This window comes from Camellia sinensis, chromosome 6 (genome assembly GCF_055761805.1).
Source record: "Camellia sinensis isolate YWXY chromosome 6, ASM5576180v1, whole genome shotgun sequence".
Taxonomy (NCBI): Eukaryota; Viridiplantae; Streptophyta; class Magnoliopsida; order Ericales; family Theaceae; genus Camellia; species Camellia sinensis.
Genome location: NC_138966.1, coordinates 173104525 through 173125506, shown reverse-complemented (window position 1 = coordinate 173125506; position 20982 = coordinate 173104525). Strand labels below are relative to the sequence as shown.

Below are 20982 nucleotides of genomic sequence, written 5' to 3'. Positions count from 1 at the left end.
CCTCACTCTGGTCCAACTTTTATGGTAAGAAGCCATGCTGAAATTAAAAGAGGAAAAGCCCGAATGGTAGTCAACTATAAACGGCTAAATGAAAATTTAGAATTTGATGGATATTTTATTCCACGAAAAAATGTTTTGATTAATTTAACCAAAAGATGAAAAATCTATAACAAATTTGATTGTAAAAATGGATTTTGGCAAATTCAATAGACTGAAGAGTCAAAAAAATTGACAGCTTTTAGTACACCTAGAGGACATTACTACTGGAATGTTATGTTCTTTGGATTAAATATAGCACCGCAAGTATTTCAACGGTGGATGGATACAATTTTTAAAGATCTTAAGGATTGTTGTGTAGTTTATATTGATGATATACTTATCTTCTCTAAAACCAAGGAGGAGCATAAGAAACATTTAAAATTACTTTGTGAAAAATTTCAAAAACATGGAATTATTTTGTCTCCAAAAAAATTGAACTAGAAAAAGAATCAATTGAATTTTTGGGAATAATTTTACACCAGAAAGGGTGGTCTAAAATTACAAGAACATATTTTATTCAAAGTACGAGATTTTTCTGATACTCTCGAAAATATAACACAATTACAGAGTTTATTAGGCTTTTTAAATTATGGACGAAATTTTATCAAAAAACTTTCAAAAATAGAAATTCCTTGGTTAACCAAATTAAGAAAAAATGTTATTTTTGAATGGACAGCAGAAGATGTTACTTTAATTAAACAAATTAAAGAAAATGTTAAAACTTTACCAGATATTTATCTTCCTAAAACAGATGATAAATTAATTTTAGAAACAGATGCCTCAGAAGCATGCTGGAGATGTGTTCTTAAAGCAATACCAAGTAATTTATAGTATGATAAAGAGATACCTTTATTAGAAAATGGGATTAGACCAAAAAAAAAAATTCAATACCCATAAAATTACAAAAAGAAGAATTAATTTGCGGATATAATTCTGGAACATTTAAACCAAATGTACAGAAATATATTATTTTTGAAAAAAAATTACTTGCAATAAATTGGCAATAAAAAGCTTTTATATTGATTTAGCCCCAGAAAATTTTATTGTACGCACTGATAATAAGGCAGTAAGAGATTTCTTGATCAATAAAAAACCTATTGAGTAAGGAAGAAGATTAGCCTGATATAATAAAATTTCTGAATATACTTTTGAAGTAGAACATCTTAAAGGTACTAACAATTTTCTTGCAGATTTTCTTAGCAGAAATTATTTCAAAAAATTAAATTGCTAAACAAGTAAATTTAATTTTTGCAGAAGACCTCTAAACCAAGAGGAAACAATGGATAAGGGTAAACAATCCGCTCAAGGAGATTGGGTGACAATTGCTAAAAAAGCAATCTCCAGAGAAGAAAAAGTTTATGTTGTGTTTGCAGGAAGATAACTTGAAATTTACACAGAATGGAATGATTGCAAAATACAAGATTGTGGATACTCAGGAGCAAGCTTTAAAGCATATGATAGCATAACCAAAGCTAAAAAAAAGCTTTTTACAGTGCACCAACTATGCCTATTTATCAAAGGAATCAAATGAGAACTAACCCAGTTCCAACTAATATTCAGACATCTAAACCAGATGAATCTGAGATAAAAGATTTTTTTAACCCTGGTATATCCAGAGAAATTTATACAGAACTCAATGGAATTTGGAAAACTCACATTGTAGACAACAAAGTGAAATTTCGAAAACACATGGGAGTTCTGGCTAACAAATTAGCTGAGCAAACAGCTAAATTAAAAGATTTACAAAATTTTTGTTTCAATATTCTTAAACAAATGAATTGGAATGAAGATTTTAATTTTGAAAAAATAAACAATTTTCTTCAACTATTAGACCTCATATCAGATGAGTTTTGTGATCCAGTTTTTGAACAAATAAAAAGTATTTGTCGTTTTGAAAAAGCAAGAACTTTGCTTCCAAAAGAAATTTTTATGTTAATCAAAAATCGGGTTAAAGATCATCATGATAAGATTAGACAAATCTTAAATTAAATTTGAAAGATGGAATTCGCAAAATAACCATCATGACAAACCATGACATGTGGTTTTTTGAGGATATAGATTGGGGAATAACTAATCAAGTTATTTTTTAAATTTTAAATCCAATCCAATGGATAGATTATCCAATGATTATCAAAACAATGCTCTCATGGATAGTAAAAGGCTTTCGATGAAGCAAATATTTTACTTTCTGGATCTCCAGCACTGTGGGTTGGCGAGAACGAGAACATTTTTTTTCCAATCATACCAGATTTGGTATCTTAAAGAAACTGAAGATTTTGAATTTGAAGATGATTATTTAGATAAAGATCACCAGAGAGAGCAATTGAAAAATATCCAAAAAATTTCTTTGACAGAATATTGGATAGACAGTCTAATATCTGTTTCACAAGCAGCGTCCAACATCCATAGCTCAGCAAAATTGTCATTCATGGTTATAGATGGTAGAATATTATTTGTAACCCATTTTCCCATAACATATCAAAAGTCTCCTACACAAATTAATGAGGCTCTTGACATGTTAATAAATCTCAAAAAGAGAAATAATTTGGATCTTTCGTTGGAACTAGCCATGACCGCGGATGATATAGAACATTTCCAGAATGAGCAATACAGCCAAGATCCGGATTCCCCTCCATCAGAGACTGATGAAGAATATCACAATCTCATCAACAAGATGGAAGCATAATGGACCCCACTATCAAATGCAGTTGTCCCCTGATCTATTCCAGCCTTATCCAGGACACGTGGAGCAACCTGCATTATTAGGCGGAAAGTGATCAGCCACATCCTTTCAGCCGACGCTACATGACAAATCAGCTCAGCCAAAACTTATCTATAACAGTCTATCTCTTTGAAAACTGGAGAGGGTAGACAGTGTGTATCAGTGTATATAATTGTAAAAACTGTAGCACAGAGCAAATAATTATAGTTTTTCCTTTAACTATTTTGTCTTTTTGTATTTACTTTTATAGAAGACTTTTCATAAAGCCTATAACTAGGGTGTAGACTAAGGCCACGTTTAATAAGTAGTGATTTTAGTTTAAAAATTAAAAAGTCACCAAAAAAATAAAAAAACTTACAATTTTTATCTTATAAACCTATGCATAGTGACAGTGTACTAAGCAACAGTGTACTATCACAGTGTACTAGGCAACAGTGTCTTGATGCTTGTTGTACTAGGCAGCAACCTACAATATGAGTTGATATTTACAAATATATTATATTGTTTTATATGTTTTCAAATATATTATATTGTTTTATATATACTAGGCAACGGCCGTGTAGCCTTGGCATCAGGTTGCCGTCTATCACATTTTTGTCAAATTACCCACTTTTAATTATTTATATTATTTCTTTTCACATTTTTTTGTAAAAAGTCAAAAATTCATCCTAAACATACTATTTTTTTTTTAATATTATATTTTAGTCAAAAGTTACTAAAAAAATTGATTCCCAAAACAAGGTCCCTTGAACTTGGGTTTGGGGTTATGCAAGATTAAGTGCACAACTTCTTGAATGCGCAACTTCTTAAGTCCTAACTGCCCAATGGGAAGTGCTAGTACCATGAGAAAAACTTTTGGATCTTTTGCTAGTAGGCATGGAAAATTATTAGATACTCTCGGAGTACTATGTGATCATGCTATATCATCAATCACCATTTATTATGTTTTCTTATATTTTTTAATCATTCAACATAAAATCATAATATTTTACCTTCTCTACCAATCATACTAATCAATGCATAGCTAGGCATTGATAGGAAGATGTCTGGAAGTGTGGATGGCTACAAGGCAAGTTTGTAGTTACCTGTCTTGTGGTGGGGTAAATAAAAATTAATATAATATATTATGGATAATAATTTATAATTAATGACAAATAAAAAATATAATATGAGAAGTAAATAAGTGAAAATGAATGTTAAATGTAATATTTGTGTTAATTTTATTATAATAAAATTATATTATATATATGAATGTATTTAATAAATATAATTGAAATAGGATTAAAGATTAAGAAGAATGGAGCCGAGAAGCAAAACTTGTTTTGTCTCACTTTCTCATTTCTAAGAGCATCTCCAGTACTTACTCAAATTTTTCATTAAATCTGAGTAAACCTTTGATCTGATATGATGCGTTCCAATCATTTCATCAAATCTGGTCGGTTGGTACTATTGATAATTTTAGTATTAACTGATGTTAATTAAGCCATTAATTGACACTAATTAATTTATAATGAAATAATTTTATACTAATTGATACTATTAATAATTTTAGTATTAGTTGATGCTTATTAAGCCATTAATTGCCATTAATTACTTTATAAGGAAAAGAATAATGCTACATGTACCAATTAATATACTAATTAGTGTAACAATTGATGATGTTGTATAATTTAAGAGATTTTTGAGATTCGTAATGTAATTAATGAGTGAAGCCAATAATAATATCGTAACTAGTGTTGGTACACTAGTTAGTACACTAATTGGTGCATGTAGCACCACCGGAATGAAAAAATGAAATAATTTTATACTAATTGATACTATTAATAATTTTAGTATTAATTGATGCTAATTAAGCCATTAATTGACACTGATTAATTTATAATGAAATAATTTTATACTAATTGATACTATTAATAATTTTAGTATTAATTGATGCTTATTAAGCCATTAATTGTCAATAATTAATTTATAATGAAAAAATGAAATAATTTTATATTAATTGATACTATTCATAATTTTAGTATTAATTGATGCTAATTAAGCCATTAATTGACACTAATTAATTTATAATGAAAAAATGAAATAATTTTATACTAATTGATACTATTAATGAGATGATAATTTTTGCAATACTAATTATATTAAATTTTATTAATGAAATAATTTTTTTAAATTAAAATTGAAAAAAAAAAATGACAAAATAATCATTTTTATATCATATAAGGGCAAAAAAGACAATTATATAATAAAAAAATTATTTACAGCTTATTAACCAAACACTACTTAGCTGCTTAAATCCATAATTTCACAACTACACCAAACAAGTTAACAGTTTATGTTCACAGCTATAAGTCATAATCTGTTAAGTTATAATCTATAATCACTTTTTTACAGCTCTACCAAACGGGATTGTTAAACGCTCCCTTGATTTGATGAAAATGTATAGTTCCTTTCATGCGATATTAATTTGGTGAACCGATTGAAACATTATTTTTACTAAATTTTTATCAAATTCAAATTTGATGAAAGATATAAGTCTAAATTAGAGATGACAAAAACATCAAGCCAAACAAGAAAGGTCAGAAATCTTCTTTGAGGGCATCCATAGTGGATGTGTTAAGCAGTGTCTTAGTGTCAGAGACTAAATTCTAGCCCAACAATGATAGAGACCCCCTTTTTGGAGGACCCCCACAACCTCCAAAGTGATCTACACCACTCATGATGTGGGCCCTACATATATATATGAATGGACCCGACACATTATGAGTGGTGTGGATCACTTTAAGAATTGTGGGAGTCCTTCAAAAAGGGAATCTCACGCAGTTTCCATTCTAGCCCGCTAAAAATCACTGTTTGTGTTGATTGCAATGAAAGTGTTAACATACCCATTAAACATGGTAGATGCCAAGAAGCTGGCCACAGATAAGGGTGTAATTTTGGCCCGGCCCAGCCCGGCTCATGTCAGGCCTTGCGGGTTCTCGCCAAAAAAAATGGGTCGGGCCGGTCCACGAGCCAAAAAACTAGGCCTAGGCCCTAGCCCAGGCCCAGGGGTATTCGGGCTTTGGGCGGGCCAAAATAATTTTTTAATTTTTTCCACCAAAATTTTATTATATTCCATTGAAAATAATACTGGACATCGGGTGGCCCGGGCAGGCCGAGCCTCGGGCCGGGCTTTTGGGCGAGCCAAGCGAGCCGGGCTGGACTTCAAAACAATGGCCTAGGCTCTGGCTCAAGGCCTCAGGTTGGGCTTGGGCTCTGGCCTAAATGGGCCTTAATGAGCTAGGCCCACCTTGGGTTACGGCGTGGGTTTTGGGCCGCCCACGGGCCATGGACCAAAATTACACTCCTAACCACAGTTAGCAATCTTTTTAGCCAATTGAGAGAAAGAGAGATATAATCAAAAAAAAAAAAAAAACAGAGAGAGAGAAAAAAGAAAAAGAGGGGGGACGCTTGCTAACATAGTGCAATAGAGTGGGGTTCATTGCACTTTTTAACTATTATTTATTTTATTTATTGTTTATATATATACATATATATATATTCTTAACACACACATTAATACATACAGGGTGTGTTTGTTTTGAAGGATTGGGGTATGAGATTGGACTATTAATCCCACCGGACTAATAGTCCATTGTTTGTTTCAAAAGTTTTGCTCCGGACTAATAGTCCCCTCAGACTATTAGTCCCATATTTGTGGGACTATTATATCCCATGGAGGGGTGGGGATAGAAACTATGAGATAACTCATCACATGAGATTAGACAATGAAATTATATTTTTGCCCTCTAGTATTTAATTATGTATTATATTTAATAAAATTCAAAAAAATTTAAATGTCCCAATTTAAAAATAAAATATTTTTATTTAATTTTTATTTTTATTTTTGTTTTATTTATTTATTTATTTTAAATATTTTTTTATAGATATTTTATTGATGTTTTATTTTAAAATTTTGTTTATATTTTATTTAATTTCATTATTTAAATTTTAATAGATGTTTTATTTAATTTCATTATTTAATTATTATTACTATTTAAAATAAATTTATTTAAAATTTTAATTAAAAAATAACATATATTTATATTTAATTTTTTAAAAATAAATTTATTTAATTGTGCAAAAAATAAAATAAAATAAATTTTTATTTAATCTAGCTAAAAGCAATTAAAATATTAAAGCTATGTTTAATATTGCTATTACTTAGTAAATAATTGAAAAGGATAAAATAGTCATTTGAGCATTTATCTTTTTCCATAATATCCCAAACAAACATTGGATTCACTAAAAATAGTTCAATCCAGACATCTAATCTCATGACTAAACAAACATAAGATACAAATCCAGTCTAACCAAATAGTCCGGGGACAATGTATCCCAGGACTAATAGTCCGATGAATTACAATCTTCCCTTATCCAGTTTGTCCAAACAAACACACCCATATTGCACCACCACTCACTCTTTAAAATTAATAAATTCTTAACACACTTTAAAACATTTTTAACGCATTCATTGTGAATGCTCTTACTAAAATTTAACTTTAGTGATGTGATAGTGTGGCAATGGAAGAGAGATGATTCAATATTTTCCCCATATTAAGGCCTGGTTTGGGATATCTAAAAAAATTTAAAAAGCTAAAAAGGTACTAAAAAAGTTAAAAAGTCATCACTATTCACCAAAAAAAATATAAAAAAATTAATTTCACACAAAATTATTATAAACAACTCTGACGTCCTCACAGACAGCTGACTTTTTTGGAAAAATTGCACAGGTGGGGTGCACAAACAACATGGTGTTGTTCGGCCCGTGAAAGCCCATCACGGGTCCCATTTTGATAATCTGAACCGTTAATGTGTAGAACTCGTCGAATACTACATGCTTGTAAAAAATCACGTTGATTGAATATCGTTAATTACATGATCAAATCAATTTTTCATAAAATATGGATGGTGTTATAGTTAACGGTTAGAAAAAAAACTAATCCGATCAGATAACTATCGATATCTGATCAATGTGTTTTATTACAAACAAGTAGTACTCAACGAGTTCTACACATTGAACAGTTCCGATTAGCAAAATGGGACCCGTGGTGGGCCCCCAAGGGCCAAACAACACCGTCTAATTCAATACCCCGAAAAGGAGGGAACCATCTCTTAACCTATACTCTGCATACGCTGTCCCTTAATTCATCCCACCATACAGCCTATTTTATCTCAATCTTCTCCTATACACTAATTTATACAATTTTTTAATATACATTTTTCGTAAAAAGTCAAAAAGTTATCCTAAACAATCATCTTTTTTTCTTCTATTTTTTGGTAAAAAAAATGTACTTATTTAGGACATCCCAAACAACCTCTAAATATGTCTATGGCGGCAAATTCTATGGCATATCTCAAAAGAGTGTGTATGTATTCTAATTATGATGTGTTATGACTTATTATTATATCAATTATGATTTATTGTGATAATGGTTATAATATTATTTTAGTTATGATAAAAAAAAATTATGGTTATACTTTATATAATATTTAGTTATAATTTTTATATTTTATTTTATAAATTATGATTCCATAAAATTGAGTTATAATATTTATAATAATCAAACTCACGTCATCACAGGCATATGGAACACATCATTTGTTTTGGGATTAAATAGATGGGAGGGAATTAGGATGGAGGTGAGGTTATTTAGTGTTGTGTTTGTTTGTAGAGTTGGGGAGGGGATTAGGATGGAGGAGGTGATATAGATGGAGGTTAGTTGGGGGATTGAGATGGAGGAGGTGGAGATGGTATTAGAAAAATAGTGAGGGGATTAGAAATTTTATATTTTTTATATATTGAGAATTTTTTTTAAAATATTAATGTTTAATTTTTTATATTTTTTAATTTGTTTTATTAGTTTATATAAAAATAATTTAACAATTCTTACACTAACAACCATCATCAAAACAAACACAATTTTATTTAATCCCTTCACTAACAATCCTCTCACTATTAATTCCCTCACTATAAACCCCCTTCATTCTATCTCTAAAAATAAATGTGGCCAATAGTTATTTGTCTATCACTTACTAGTATTCTACTTGTTTGGAAATTTTTTACCAAAGAACATGCAAAAAAATAAGAGATGAGTTTTTTGGCTGGCAATTATCTATTTTAGCTTGTAAGTCAAAAAATCAATAAATTATAAAAAAAATAAAAATTTTATTCTCTCTATTTTTATACGTTTTTTTTTATCAGAAATATATTAATTTTTCTACCTTATATTTTAATTTAAATTTTTTTAAAAATAATTAAAATAATATATTCTCAAATGGGGTCTAATTGTTTTTTTAAATGTATCCAATTTTTTCAAAATTTTGGTGGTTGTTTTTGAAAAAGTTACGTTTGGCGTGTCGCACAATTCTTGTATACCCATTATATATAGTGTATATGCAAGAAACATCATCTGATGAGAAGGAAGTGGTTAACCAAACCAGAAAGAGGATCAGAAAAGATGAAGGCAAAAGAGGAGGACCAGGGATCCACCAATGCCATGTACCTCGACTCCGATGACGACGTCGATGACGTCACCTTGGCTTGCATCCGCGCCACCCTCGTCATCCTCCGCGGCCAATTACGTGCAGAGGAAATTGCAATTCAGTCCATGTTTCCAAAATAAATTTTAAATCAATGCTAAGGTTTTTATTTTACTATAAGGCTGTTTTTCGCATGCTGATTTTGATGGACTGACGAGGAATGTTCTCTTTAGTATATCAATATATGTATACACTACTCTGTATGTACGTATGCATATATGTATGGTTGGATGAATGAATGGATTATGTATGTATTTATGGTTTCTTTTGTATTGGCTTCTTTCGTTTTTCATTTTTCTGATGATGTTTCCATGTTTTTTTAGATTTGTTTGGTTATTGGGGTTTGGGGGGTTTTGACCGTAAATGTAAATGGAGAAGAAAACCATGAAACATTCAATTGGGGTTGGGTTTGAGGTTTTGAGCATTTCCAATTACTTTTGAACCAGAAATTTTACTCTGAATTTTACCTATAAATATCAATTTATGGGTCATATTTATTTATATTTCGACTTCACAATATACCAATTCGATTTTCACTACATAAATACACTATTCATCCACATTTACATCTACTTACCCAAATGCATTGCATATTTTTTCATTTTATTCTTGTACTTCAAAAATAAAAATAATGGGAAGAAAAAAACACCCTCTTATTCATATCGTTTTCAATTATGTGAAAATGTTTTCAAAAATTTAAATGCATTTCAATTTTTGAGAATTAACACAAACAATACCAAGGAGTCTTTTAACAAGTTAGTAAAAAGTCATCTTTTAATTTTTTATTTATTTTGAATCACATCAACTTTTACATAATTTATCCACAAAAAGTCACAATAAATTAAAAAAATTAATTTTTTATTAACTTTTCAAAACATCTCTAAATATTCCCAAAACATCATCCTTAAATATGCGTACATACGTAACACCACTGTTGCTAAAATCGGCATTCCTCTCAAACTTGGCTAATAAGTTTATTCACTAGTTCCCAAAACTTAGGATAGTCCAATTTATCTCAGTAAAAACTAGGGGTAAGCATGATTTCGATTATTTCAATTTGGATAAAATCAAAATTAATTTATTACCTATGATTTTATAAAAATTAAAACTAAATCAATTTGAATCAAACCATTTAAATACAATTTGGCTTGATTTTGAATCAAGATTTCATATAATTTATTCACAAAGAAAAACTATATAATATTTTTATTTCAATATTAATCAGTCTATGATTCAACTAACAAATGAAACCCAAACGGAAGAAAAGCAAATACTCCAGTGCGAGATAGCAAAATGTTTATTTTTATTTTCTATCTTTTGGAAATCAAGTTCTAATGTACAAATCACATTCCTCACAAACAAGTCTACCTTACAAGAGGTACAATAATATCAATCCATTTCTCACAATTTTGAAAGTCTTTTTCTTTAATATATTTTTTTTAACAGAACACAATTTTGAAAGTCAGCATCTGGTTTTTGCATCCAGTCTTTCCCCCTTCAATCAGACATCTCCTAAAAAGTTGTGCGTAATTTGAGCAACCTGCTTTGCCGCAAACCCATCGCTTTGCAAATTAACTCAATATTTTAGCTCAAGGTACTTCCTACTAATGTATACAACATACAACTCTAAGAACGCCTTGCAAGAGATACAAGCACTGATTGTAGCACCAATCAGGAAACTATAAAGCATCTAAACAAACAAGGAAGCACTTGTGATTTTGGATTTATTATGCTATGGATGCGATAGCAACAAATCCCCCATCAGTATGAATTGATATCACCGTTGAGCATGGCATGCAATCAAAAAACTGAAACCACAGATAAATATTCATAAATTAATACATTGAGAAAAGAAAAATGAGCAAAATAAGAAGCAAAGAGTCTATGGTAAAAATTGGCGAATACAATTGCATTTTTCAATATGGAAATATGCTTCATAAAAGGTAGAAACTATATAAAAAAGAAACTCACAAAACTTCTTTTACACCAGCAAGTCCAAGATCAACTATCCCTATTCACCAACTGGATTTTCTCACCAAGGCATTTGCGATCTTGATATCCTCTTTAATCCCCCCCTAGCTGTTTCCCTAAGAAGCATGAACACTTCTAAGGTGTCATGTCCATATCATGTCTGTATCAGACATCGATATTCATCGGACACTTCACAACACGTGTTGGACACTCATCCAAACATGACCTTTTTTTTTTTTAAGACCTGCGCTTTGGATACTTGGAGGACACATGTGACAATTGCTTAGACACACATGAAACTAATTGTAAGTTTGAATAAAATTACTTCGGGTATAATGATAAAACAAAAACAATGTAGATTTATAAGAATTAGTATTATGTTGCATTTTTTTACTATCTTCGAATGGTATATTCATATATAGGACATATAATAACTATATAAAATTATATATCTTGTGCATGTCTCCCATGTGTCATGTCCTACATTTTAAAAAAAATATTGTGTCGTCGTGTCAGTGTTGTCTCATGTGTTTGTGCTGCTTCGGCTGTGTACCTAAACAAACCAACTCACGAATTCTTGGGCTGTAATTCCCCATGTGGCCAGCAAGACAAATGAACCCCAAACTATTCATACATGCTTTCTTCACAGAACTATACTAAACTGATCAAGTTAGGACGTGTCACTTCCTAAACCAAACCTGACTATTCATACACAGCTCAGTTTATATATATGCAGCCCCAAAGGGAACCATGAAACCTCATGTATGCTACATCATTCATATACTTAATTGATATTGCATATAAGCTTAATATAACCAAGGCATATGGCACATCAAATAATACAAAACAAAACATATATGGCTGAAGAAAGGAACTGTCAACATATCAAAGGAACTATTGGAAAGAGAAACATACCATCCAAACTTAGTTGTACATCTCATGTATTGGCGCCTATTAGTTGTTACTAGCATTCTAAAGCATATGTTGGGACCTACAGGGAGAAAAGGAGGAAAAGAGACAAAAAAAACGCTGAGTTGGAATTACAAGTGACTAGAACAAAATAACTGTTACAATCATAAGTCGGCACCTTGCCCATAAACTAATATGCTGACAGAAAGATAATACCAAGATGTTCTAAATTTACATACAGGCAACTGTCTAAAGCATAACTAGGCACAAAAGTGGTACAAAGTTGTGCACTTGACCACTGAGACAAAACTAGGAAGAATAGGGCTAGGGAGCAACACACACACACAAACACAAAACATAGCATCATCAATATTAATGATAGTAATAAATTAGAAAAGTGCACCAAGTTTAGTCCCACTGGGGTCCAAAGTAGTAGATTGGGTACAGACCTAACCTTTGGCATTATTTGCACAAAGTGGCTACTCTAAGGTTCAAACCCACAACCTTGAGGTTGATAGTTTGGACGACTACTTTTCACACTCCCCTTCTTTATATTTTTATTCAAAATTTTGTCATTTTGTGTGCATTGGGAGTGGTATTATGTGTAATTTTTTTATATTAAAGACTATAAGGAGTGCATTTATATAGAATGGGGTTGCGAATGACACTTGTCTCTTTTGTTTTTAACTTTTTACACTGTTTTGAATTTTTGTTAAATAACTAACAAAAATTCAAAATGGAATGAAAAAGTTAAAAAAAAATTAGTTATAGATTTGGGCTTTGTTATACCTCTAGCATATGTTCATCAAGAACACCAGATGATGTGCAATTATCGCTACGAGAAGTTTCATATTGAAGGATCCTGAGCTTCCCTTCCTGCATTTTGTTAAAAAAACAATTTTGAGTAAAAAAATATCTCTAGAAACCAACTACATAAATTTATAACAAATTTCAGTTGGTTCACCTTGGTTCCATAGACAAGGCCACTACCAACTGAAGGATGGAAACAAGCTACATTGACCTCATCCTCTGCACTAGGAAGAACTCTCACAAGTTCCATATCAGAAACTCTGTAGACCTGAGTGACAAAAAATAGATTTTGAGGAACTGCAGATGCTGATAAACAAAAAAACTAAAAAATTAAATAATGTTTTGGGTGGCATTACTACCACTCTATCCTTTGCTGCATCCAGTTCATATATTGAGATTACAAGATACGATAAACACATCGGATGGATCATTTGCACCAGGAGGGCAACCCTTGGATTTTTTTTCACGAAAATCACCTTTTTTTTATTTTTTATAAAAATCCAAATCACACTTTTTACTACAGTCTAAATCTATGAAGCACAGATACGGATAAGGATACGAACACAAATACGAATGTGAGACACTCATTTCAAAAAAATCAGGACACCAACACCAACACCAACACAGAGAGAGAGAGAGAGAGAGAGAGAGAGAGAGAGAGAGATTACCTCCAGAATGGTATAAATTGGGATTGTTGTCTCTCCATCAATCACAACACTCTTAAGAAGTGAACTATGGCGACGGCCGTAAGCTAGTAACAAGTGCTCTGACGTGGGAGAGAACTGTAAAACAAAAAATAAATGCACAATCCAAAAAAAAAATTCCAATAAGATTATTAACTAGTTTATCCACATCATATGGAACACATATTGTATAATATCCATAAAACCAATAACAATATAGAGCACCGCTAAGAAACTTGTTATCTTGTTAGTTATTATTGTTATTTGAAATAAGACTACTATTGTAATTTTGTGATTATTGTATCATCTTGTCTGATACTTCAGAGATCCCATCACAATTTAGTGGTAGTTGTATTCTTTCCGTGGAGCAACAATCCTATTTCTACGTCCCGAGATTTGAGATGGCATCATAGAGCAATGATACACAAAAAAAATTATATATATATATATAGAAACTCACCTGTATAGAAGTTAAACAATGAGCAGCTCTGATTGCTCGCGATGCAAGTACCAATCCGAAACTAGGTACATGAAAAGGAAATTATATTACAAACAAGCATAAATCATAAATGAGAACTGAAAAATATATGATTAAGTGTGGAGTTATAATAGGTTTAAGCTTACGTTGCTTCCTCGAGGGAATATATCCGAAGTTCATATATGACTTGATGGGCTGAAATGGGGTGTCGTGTTGGTGATGTCGAAACCCCAGCGACATCATGGTGGACCTGGCTGTGTAAACCAGTATCAGATTCCAGATGAGGCAGCACACATGCAACACAGGCCGCTAGAAATCTTCCACAAGGTGAAAAATGGGCGCCCATTTCGCTGCAAACAAATTATTACAAATAAGCTTTCAAAGAGCTTTAATTAACATAATATGCAGTTTCTTCTGTTACTTGACAGTGATAAAATAGTCGGAGAAGTTCAACATCATCTATGTGTGACTACTAATACCAAGCTTTCCATTGTGAGACTACTACTCACAAAACTGGGAGTAGTAATTAAATTCGAATGCATGTGCTTTCCATTGTATGTGACAACTAATACTAAGCTTAGTAATATTAAAAATTTGAGACTACAGGAAAACTGCCACAAATTTAACAAAGAACAAAAACTATACCTACAAAGTACAGCATGTGGTATGGTTAAACGACATCTTCCAACATCAAGAGGGGAAGAAGGATCTTTAATATCATGCGCCCAAATTCTAAGCTTCACAGTGCAAGGTAACTCTGCAGTGGCTGCAGCAGCTAATGATGTTGCAAGATCGGATTGGATCCGGCTAACAAAAGGTTGATGATCACTCTCATCATGTGTGATGTTATTAGAAATAGCACCTTCACTAGATCCAGTAGCAGACATCATGCGAGAGTGTGCAGAACGGTGACGAGAACTAGATCTTCCGGTAACTCTAGAATGACCAACACTGAGAGGGATTACTGAGGGAACCGCTGCAGCAGAATTTTGCGTCTCTCTAAATGAAGATGAATTTTCATGAGCACCACCATTAAGAGAACTTAGTGTTCGTTGGCCAGCTTGGCTTTGGCCAATCAACCACCCCTGCAAGAACGGTAATTCCCAATATCTTGGGTCCCCAAAAGGAAAAAATTGATTACTTCTTTCTTCAGGTTGCACTTCAGCAGTTTCCATAGAATCCGTTGCAGGCTGAGGACCAGCATTTTCCATGTGTTCTTCTGGTACAGGAGAGGTACTAGGTTCAATAGGAGACAACAGAAGTTCATACTGCCCTGACGGAGTTGAATATGTGAGAAGCTGCACTGAAGCAGAAGCCTCCACTCTATGTGCTGCACTAGTTGAATCAACATCCCTATTAGTATGCTGCAAAGTTATTCTCTCATCATCTCTACCAATAGAAGGCCAAATCAAAAATGGTAAAGACACAAGAGGCAGTTCATTTGCCAAGTTAGAACGACCACCAGAATGAGCATCTGCCAAATACATAGTAGGGGGAGGATAGCACAAATAACCCGGAGAAGTTGCGAGTGTCATTGGGGAATCTGATGAGTCCAGATCATTGACCTGCAAATCCGCATAATAGTAGGATGAACGAAACTGGAATACGAAAATATAATTTTAACAATGTGAAAATTACCTCGGCAGTTAACAGAAATGGGGCAGCATGTGGATGAAAATGCACTGCCCGAAGCGAACGGCGTGTCTTCAGTACGATGGTTGGTGAAGAAGTGTCCCCTCTCCTGTTGTAGTGCCATATATATAGCTAACACAGATTCCAAGATAATTCATCATGAAATGTCCAATATAAACTATATGAAATGCTCTTGAGCCTAGATTCTCACCTTGTGGCCTGAAGCTACAGCCAAAAGATCCCCTTGGGCATGGAAAGCAATAGATGCTATGGGACGGTCTGCATGGAGGAACAAAATTGACAATTCAGATCTACTGTACATAGGCTGGGCATAAAAGATGCTCAAATTTTAAAAGTTGACATAAATGCAGAAAAGTAATTACAAAAATCACGTGATCCTATGCATTCTGCAGTATTTGCATCCCATAAGCGAACTTCATGATCTAAACTTCCACTTGCTATAATTTCAGGATATAACGGGTGAAACCTAACCTGCAAAGGTTCCACACAGGATATAAGATTGCAATGAATACCTGTGAACAACTACATATCAATAGGGTTAGAGGAATATAGCTAGAACAGCAAGGTTCTAATGATATTGCTAAAAGCTGCAAGCACTAACACCAAACAAATAGATAAATAAAATAAATAAGTAAGCAATATTAGAGATTTAACATAGATAAACAACAAAGATAACAAGACACTATCAGTGTAACATGAACACATGTCCTAACTCATCACATGATGTCACTTTAAACTGAAAAAAGCTAGAACAGGTAAAAAGACTCGGATAAAAACTATGTCTGACAAATTAGATGTGAACATAATCATTTGATCCAAAATTACTGATGGAATTGGTGTAGTCATTAAATTGATGGAAATCCAAACCTATCATGCATAATTCAAATATTGCACATTCCTACATGGAATTAAACTCAAATACCATTATGTCCAGTTCCCATATCCAATTTGTTTATAATGTTTGCCCATTGTTACAATCCTAACTCCCCTTGCTAGCTGGTTTTCAAGGGTGAGTTCTACCCAATTTGGTATCAAAGCAAGCCATCATGTTGAGTATGGGATCGGATGCAACCTACGCAAGTGTAGGATCAGATAGGTTGCAAATCTACATCAAGTCACGGAGGGAGCAACAAGAGTAGGCCAAAATGAATATGGACAAATTTTTGAGAAAAGACGAAATGACTCATCTAATAGAATGCTCAAACTCAAACACTCCAAAAACTGTAGGAAAAAAATAATAATAATAATTTAATTATAACCAAGAGAGTACTTCTAAGCCAACAATACAAGAGGTGAGACAATTAAAGCTTCTAGAAATAGGTTGGAGTGTTATTTTGTTTCTCCTTTTCTAATTTTTCGGGTCATAGGGTATCCAACTCGACACCTGTTTTTAGAGGTGAGACTAACCTCTGGATACACGAAGCAAATTGCACAACATGCTTTTAAATTGTAATACCTGCCACAAACTATCATGGTCAAGCAATAACAATACCAAGATTAGCAGTCTAGGAATAATTATAGGTTATCAAAGCTATGAATATTCGCACCAACTCAGCTACCCATGTAGATGTTGAATGTTACTCTTGTATTTGCTATATACAAACTTGAACAAATTATTACAAGTGAAATCAAATCCACCTAATAACAATTACCCTATTTATCACCTTGAACAATCTAATGCTAGTCTCACAACATGGCAGACAGAGTACAGGTTATGTGCCGCAAATTACAGAAACACAAAAATAGTGCTCCATTAACAGTAAATATTCTTCAACCCTTTTTTTTCACCAATGTGGGTTCTTATGATTGGCATGGGGGCTGTTCCAAAAGAGCATTCTTCTATAAAACTATTAACTTACAGTTACTTACATCTCATGGCAGCTAAAAAACTATCTTAAGACAGGTTGCAGTTAAGCAAAAAGTTTTAAAACGAACAAATGATCTGAAAGGGAATAAGTGAACAGTTTATTCAGGCTTACCACCCAAGGTGTCCTCCGATGACCACTCAACACCTTTAAGCATCTCCCTGTTTGAAAATCGATTGTTTTTACAGTATGATCGCCACTTCAAGCACAGAAACAAAAATATTATTTCAGAAATTAAGTCATTCTTGGCATACATATAACTCTACATAAGTCAACTATGGCTGATCAACCCTTGGTGTCAAAAAAATAAAATGAAAGAACAGGAACATACTGTGTCGAAGCAAGTGTTTTTCCATCAGGACTGAAAGCTGCTGCAATAGTTGACCTAGGAGGAGGCAACAACGGACAATACTTGGCTGACAAATGCCGCAACGACTCAGCCTCCACCCTGATACAATGACAAAGCATGTCAAAAGAATCAATAAGATTCATGGCTATATTCTTATTATTCTTATCCAACCATGTGAAAAAATAAAAGAACATATAATCACACATGGTCACACAAACATGGACATAATATCATGAAGATTACAGAAAAGTAACTACTTACCATGAAACAAGACCAAGTCTTGCATCTCTTGCTGCTTCACATTTTAACCCAAAGGAATCAACATGACGCTTAGAAGTGTCTCCCCATAACTTTTTTGAAGAATGTTTTGCCCGAGTAGATACCTCTCTCCGTGCCAAAAGTTGAAAGACATTGCTCCCACTGGCAAAATTTTAAACCAAACTAAATGAACAAAAGTACAACGAGATACGTGCAAATAATTAGGACCTTGGAAACATCATACTATGTAGATACAAAGTTCTAATGTTCCATAAATTGAGTACACCCACAACCCCCTTATTAGATGCACGAAGTATATCAAGTCCTCACATTGTTCTGTTGAAAAGATAAATAATGACCTAGATTATTCTTAAAACCCAAAGTGAGCAAATCTCTTCAAAAATACCCGAAACCTAAATTTGGCATGCATCATGACAAAAGAACTCAAAATGTTCAATTATATTGTCAATGAAACTTTTGGCAACAATACATACACAATTACGAACCCCCTAAAAAAAACTTAAATTTCATCAAACAACACCAATTTAAGAATAAAATGCAAACACAAGAACTAAACTTGTACTTAACAAATTGTCAGGATTAACATATCATGATTTGAGTTCACATCCAATACATATTCGATGCAACCTAGGTTCAAAACCCCAGATCAAGCATTAAATCTGAGCTGAATTACAAACAAACTCATCCGAAATCATCGAAACCTTGAAAATGAGGCTCAAAATCGAAATGACATCACCAAAACTCATAAAATTTCAGATCTTCACCCACTAAAAAAAAAATCAATGTTGACGAAACTACACGATCATAAACGATAAATGAATACGAAATTAGGGTTAATTTTCAGACCTGTGATTGGAATTCAGATGGTTTGTAGGGCTAGCGCGAGGGCTGCGGGGCTGCAAACTCGAGGTTGATGGAACATTCGCGTCGTCCGTCCAGAACGAAGACCTCATAATTTTCCCCAGAAAATCTCAACCTCATGCTCCGTTATTTTCCGGCATTCTGTTGAATTAATTCTCGAGAAAACGAGATTTTCCGGGAAAAACTTTCAGATTAAAGCAGAGGCCGCCATGATCGGATTATTACAAACAAAAATCGAAAATAGAGATCTCACAACGACAGAGCCAAAATGGGGAACCTAAATGATGAAAATAGTGAGAGGATGTTCTAAATACATCCCAAATATTTCTCCCTGCACCCATCTTGTACAGATATTATTGTTCTAAATTATTTTCATTTTTTTTTAATTTTAAATTATCAATTTAATTTATTTGTTTGTTTTTTTAAAAATTTTACTAATTTTCATTTATATGGTCTAAATAAAAATATATAATTTTATAATTTTAACAATTTAAATTATGCAATCAAACTCACATTTTCTTACTCATTGTATTAGACCCTTTTTTTTTTTTTTTTTTTTGTGAGAATAGGTATTAGACAACTTAGAGCATCTCCAAATTGTCAAATTTGGCATCCAATTCCAAATTTTTGTTATACTATAATATAAAAATGATGTTAGGCAGCATTTGGTTAATTTTGAAATCATAATTCCAATTAAAAAAAATTTCAAAATTCATAACTAAACATTTAATTCAAAAAAATTTCAAAATTAATAGCCAAACTTTTTTTAAAATTTTATTTTTTAAAAAAATCAAACATAAAATTTTTTATTTTATTATTTATAATTATTTCTTTTTTAAAAAAAAATATTTTTTGCAGAATTTTTTTTAAGAAATATGTTTTTTATTTTTTCAAAAAATGTTTTGTTATTTTTTAAAATATTAGCCAAATAATTTGTTATGATTTAGATATATATAGGTGATCTAAAATGATTTAAAATTTAAAAAAAAATTAAAAAATTAAGATATGTAAAAAAATATTTTAAAAATAAAATAAGAAAATATTTAAAATAAAATCCAAAATTTTTTAAATTTTAAAAAAATTAAAAATTAAAAAAATATATTGAAAAATATTTAAAAAATTAAAACATGTAAAAAAATATTTTACTTATGAGTTTCGTTACTTTTTTCATCCTGCCTACTCCGCTTATAGGCATCGGTCCATCTCTGCTATAGGATTGACTGCGTAAATACTGGGATTGTTTGGCAAAGGTTAAAGTTTAACTTTTTAAGTTAAAATTTGTAAAATGATAAAATAAGTTAAAATAATGAATGAAATAAAATATCACATCAAATTCATAATTATTTTACTTTTTTTTTTCACAAACACATGTAACTACAAAAAAATCCAACTATCTTTTCAAACATAAAAATTTTAGCCCGCTAAAATAGTAAAAAACTAAAATAGTTTACTAAAATAGCCAACTTCCCAAACAAGGCCTTCCTTGAAGCCTGTCGAATAAAATATTTAAAATAAAAAATTATTTAAAATAAAAAATAAAAAATAAATATTTAAAAAAACACAATGCACAAATGTAATAAATATAGCCCACATTAAAATAAACAAATAAATATTTACAATAAAAAATATTTACTTTAAAAAAATTAATCCAAAACAATTTCAAAATACAATGCAAAATTCATAACCAAATAAGTTTTCTTTTTCCAAAACTCGTTTCCACACTCAAATTATAATTCTAAAACTAAACCAAATCGAACCTTAAAATTTAGCAATCTTGTTTC

At 31.8% G+C, this 20982-nt stretch overlaps 1 protein-coding gene across 4 annotated transcripts; it reads right to left on the bottom strand.

Moving 5' to 3' along the window:
• Positions 1–10629: 10629 nt before the first annotated feature.
• On the bottom strand, positions 10630–19840 carry LOC114262500 (uncharacterized). 4 transcript variants are annotated; one of them, XM_082875339.1, is made up of 16 exons: positions 19187–19816; positions 18323–18481; positions 18044–18160; positions 17827–17911; positions 16210–16318; positions 16038–16105; positions 15833–15958; positions 15657–15759; positions 14840–15524; positions 14341–14544; positions 14177–14237; positions 13702–13815; positions 13188–13301; positions 13013–13099; positions 12230–12305; positions 10630–11151 (listed from the first exon to the last, which is right to left on the bottom strand). In XM_082875339.1, the coding sequence occupies exons 1-15, from the start codon at positions 19291–19293 to the stop codon at positions 12279–12281; spliced, it is 2166 nt and encodes a 721-aa protein (XP_082731465.1). In that variant the 5' UTR covers positions 19294–19816; the 3' UTR covers positions 10630–11151; positions 12230–12278. The 4 variants fall into 4 exon arrangements, with proteins under 4 accessions (XP_082731465.1, XP_028058672.2, XP_028058676.2 ...); XM_028202871.2 differs by having other exon boundaries at positions 14840–15759; positions 19187–19840; XM_028202875.2 differs by lacking the exon at positions 12230–12305.
• Between the last annotated feature and the right edge of the window lie 1142 nt (positions 19841–20982).

What these genes read in the sequence shown, in the direction of transcription:
- LOC114262500 (XM_028202862.2), bottom strand. Translation starts at nt 19,293, where the DNA reads ATGAGGTCTTCGTTCTGGACGGACGACGCGAATGTTCCATCAACCTCG. An exon ending in ATCGGAGGACACCTTGGGTG is followed by an intron (nt 16,319 to 17,826) that starts GTAAGCCTGAAT and finishes GAACCTTTGCAG; the next exon opens with GTTAGGTTTCACCCGTTATA. An exon ending in CTGTAGCTTCAGGCCACAAG is followed by an intron (nt 15,959 to 16,037) that starts GTGAGAATCTAG and finishes AATCTGTGTTAG; the next exon opens with CTATATATATGGCACTACAA.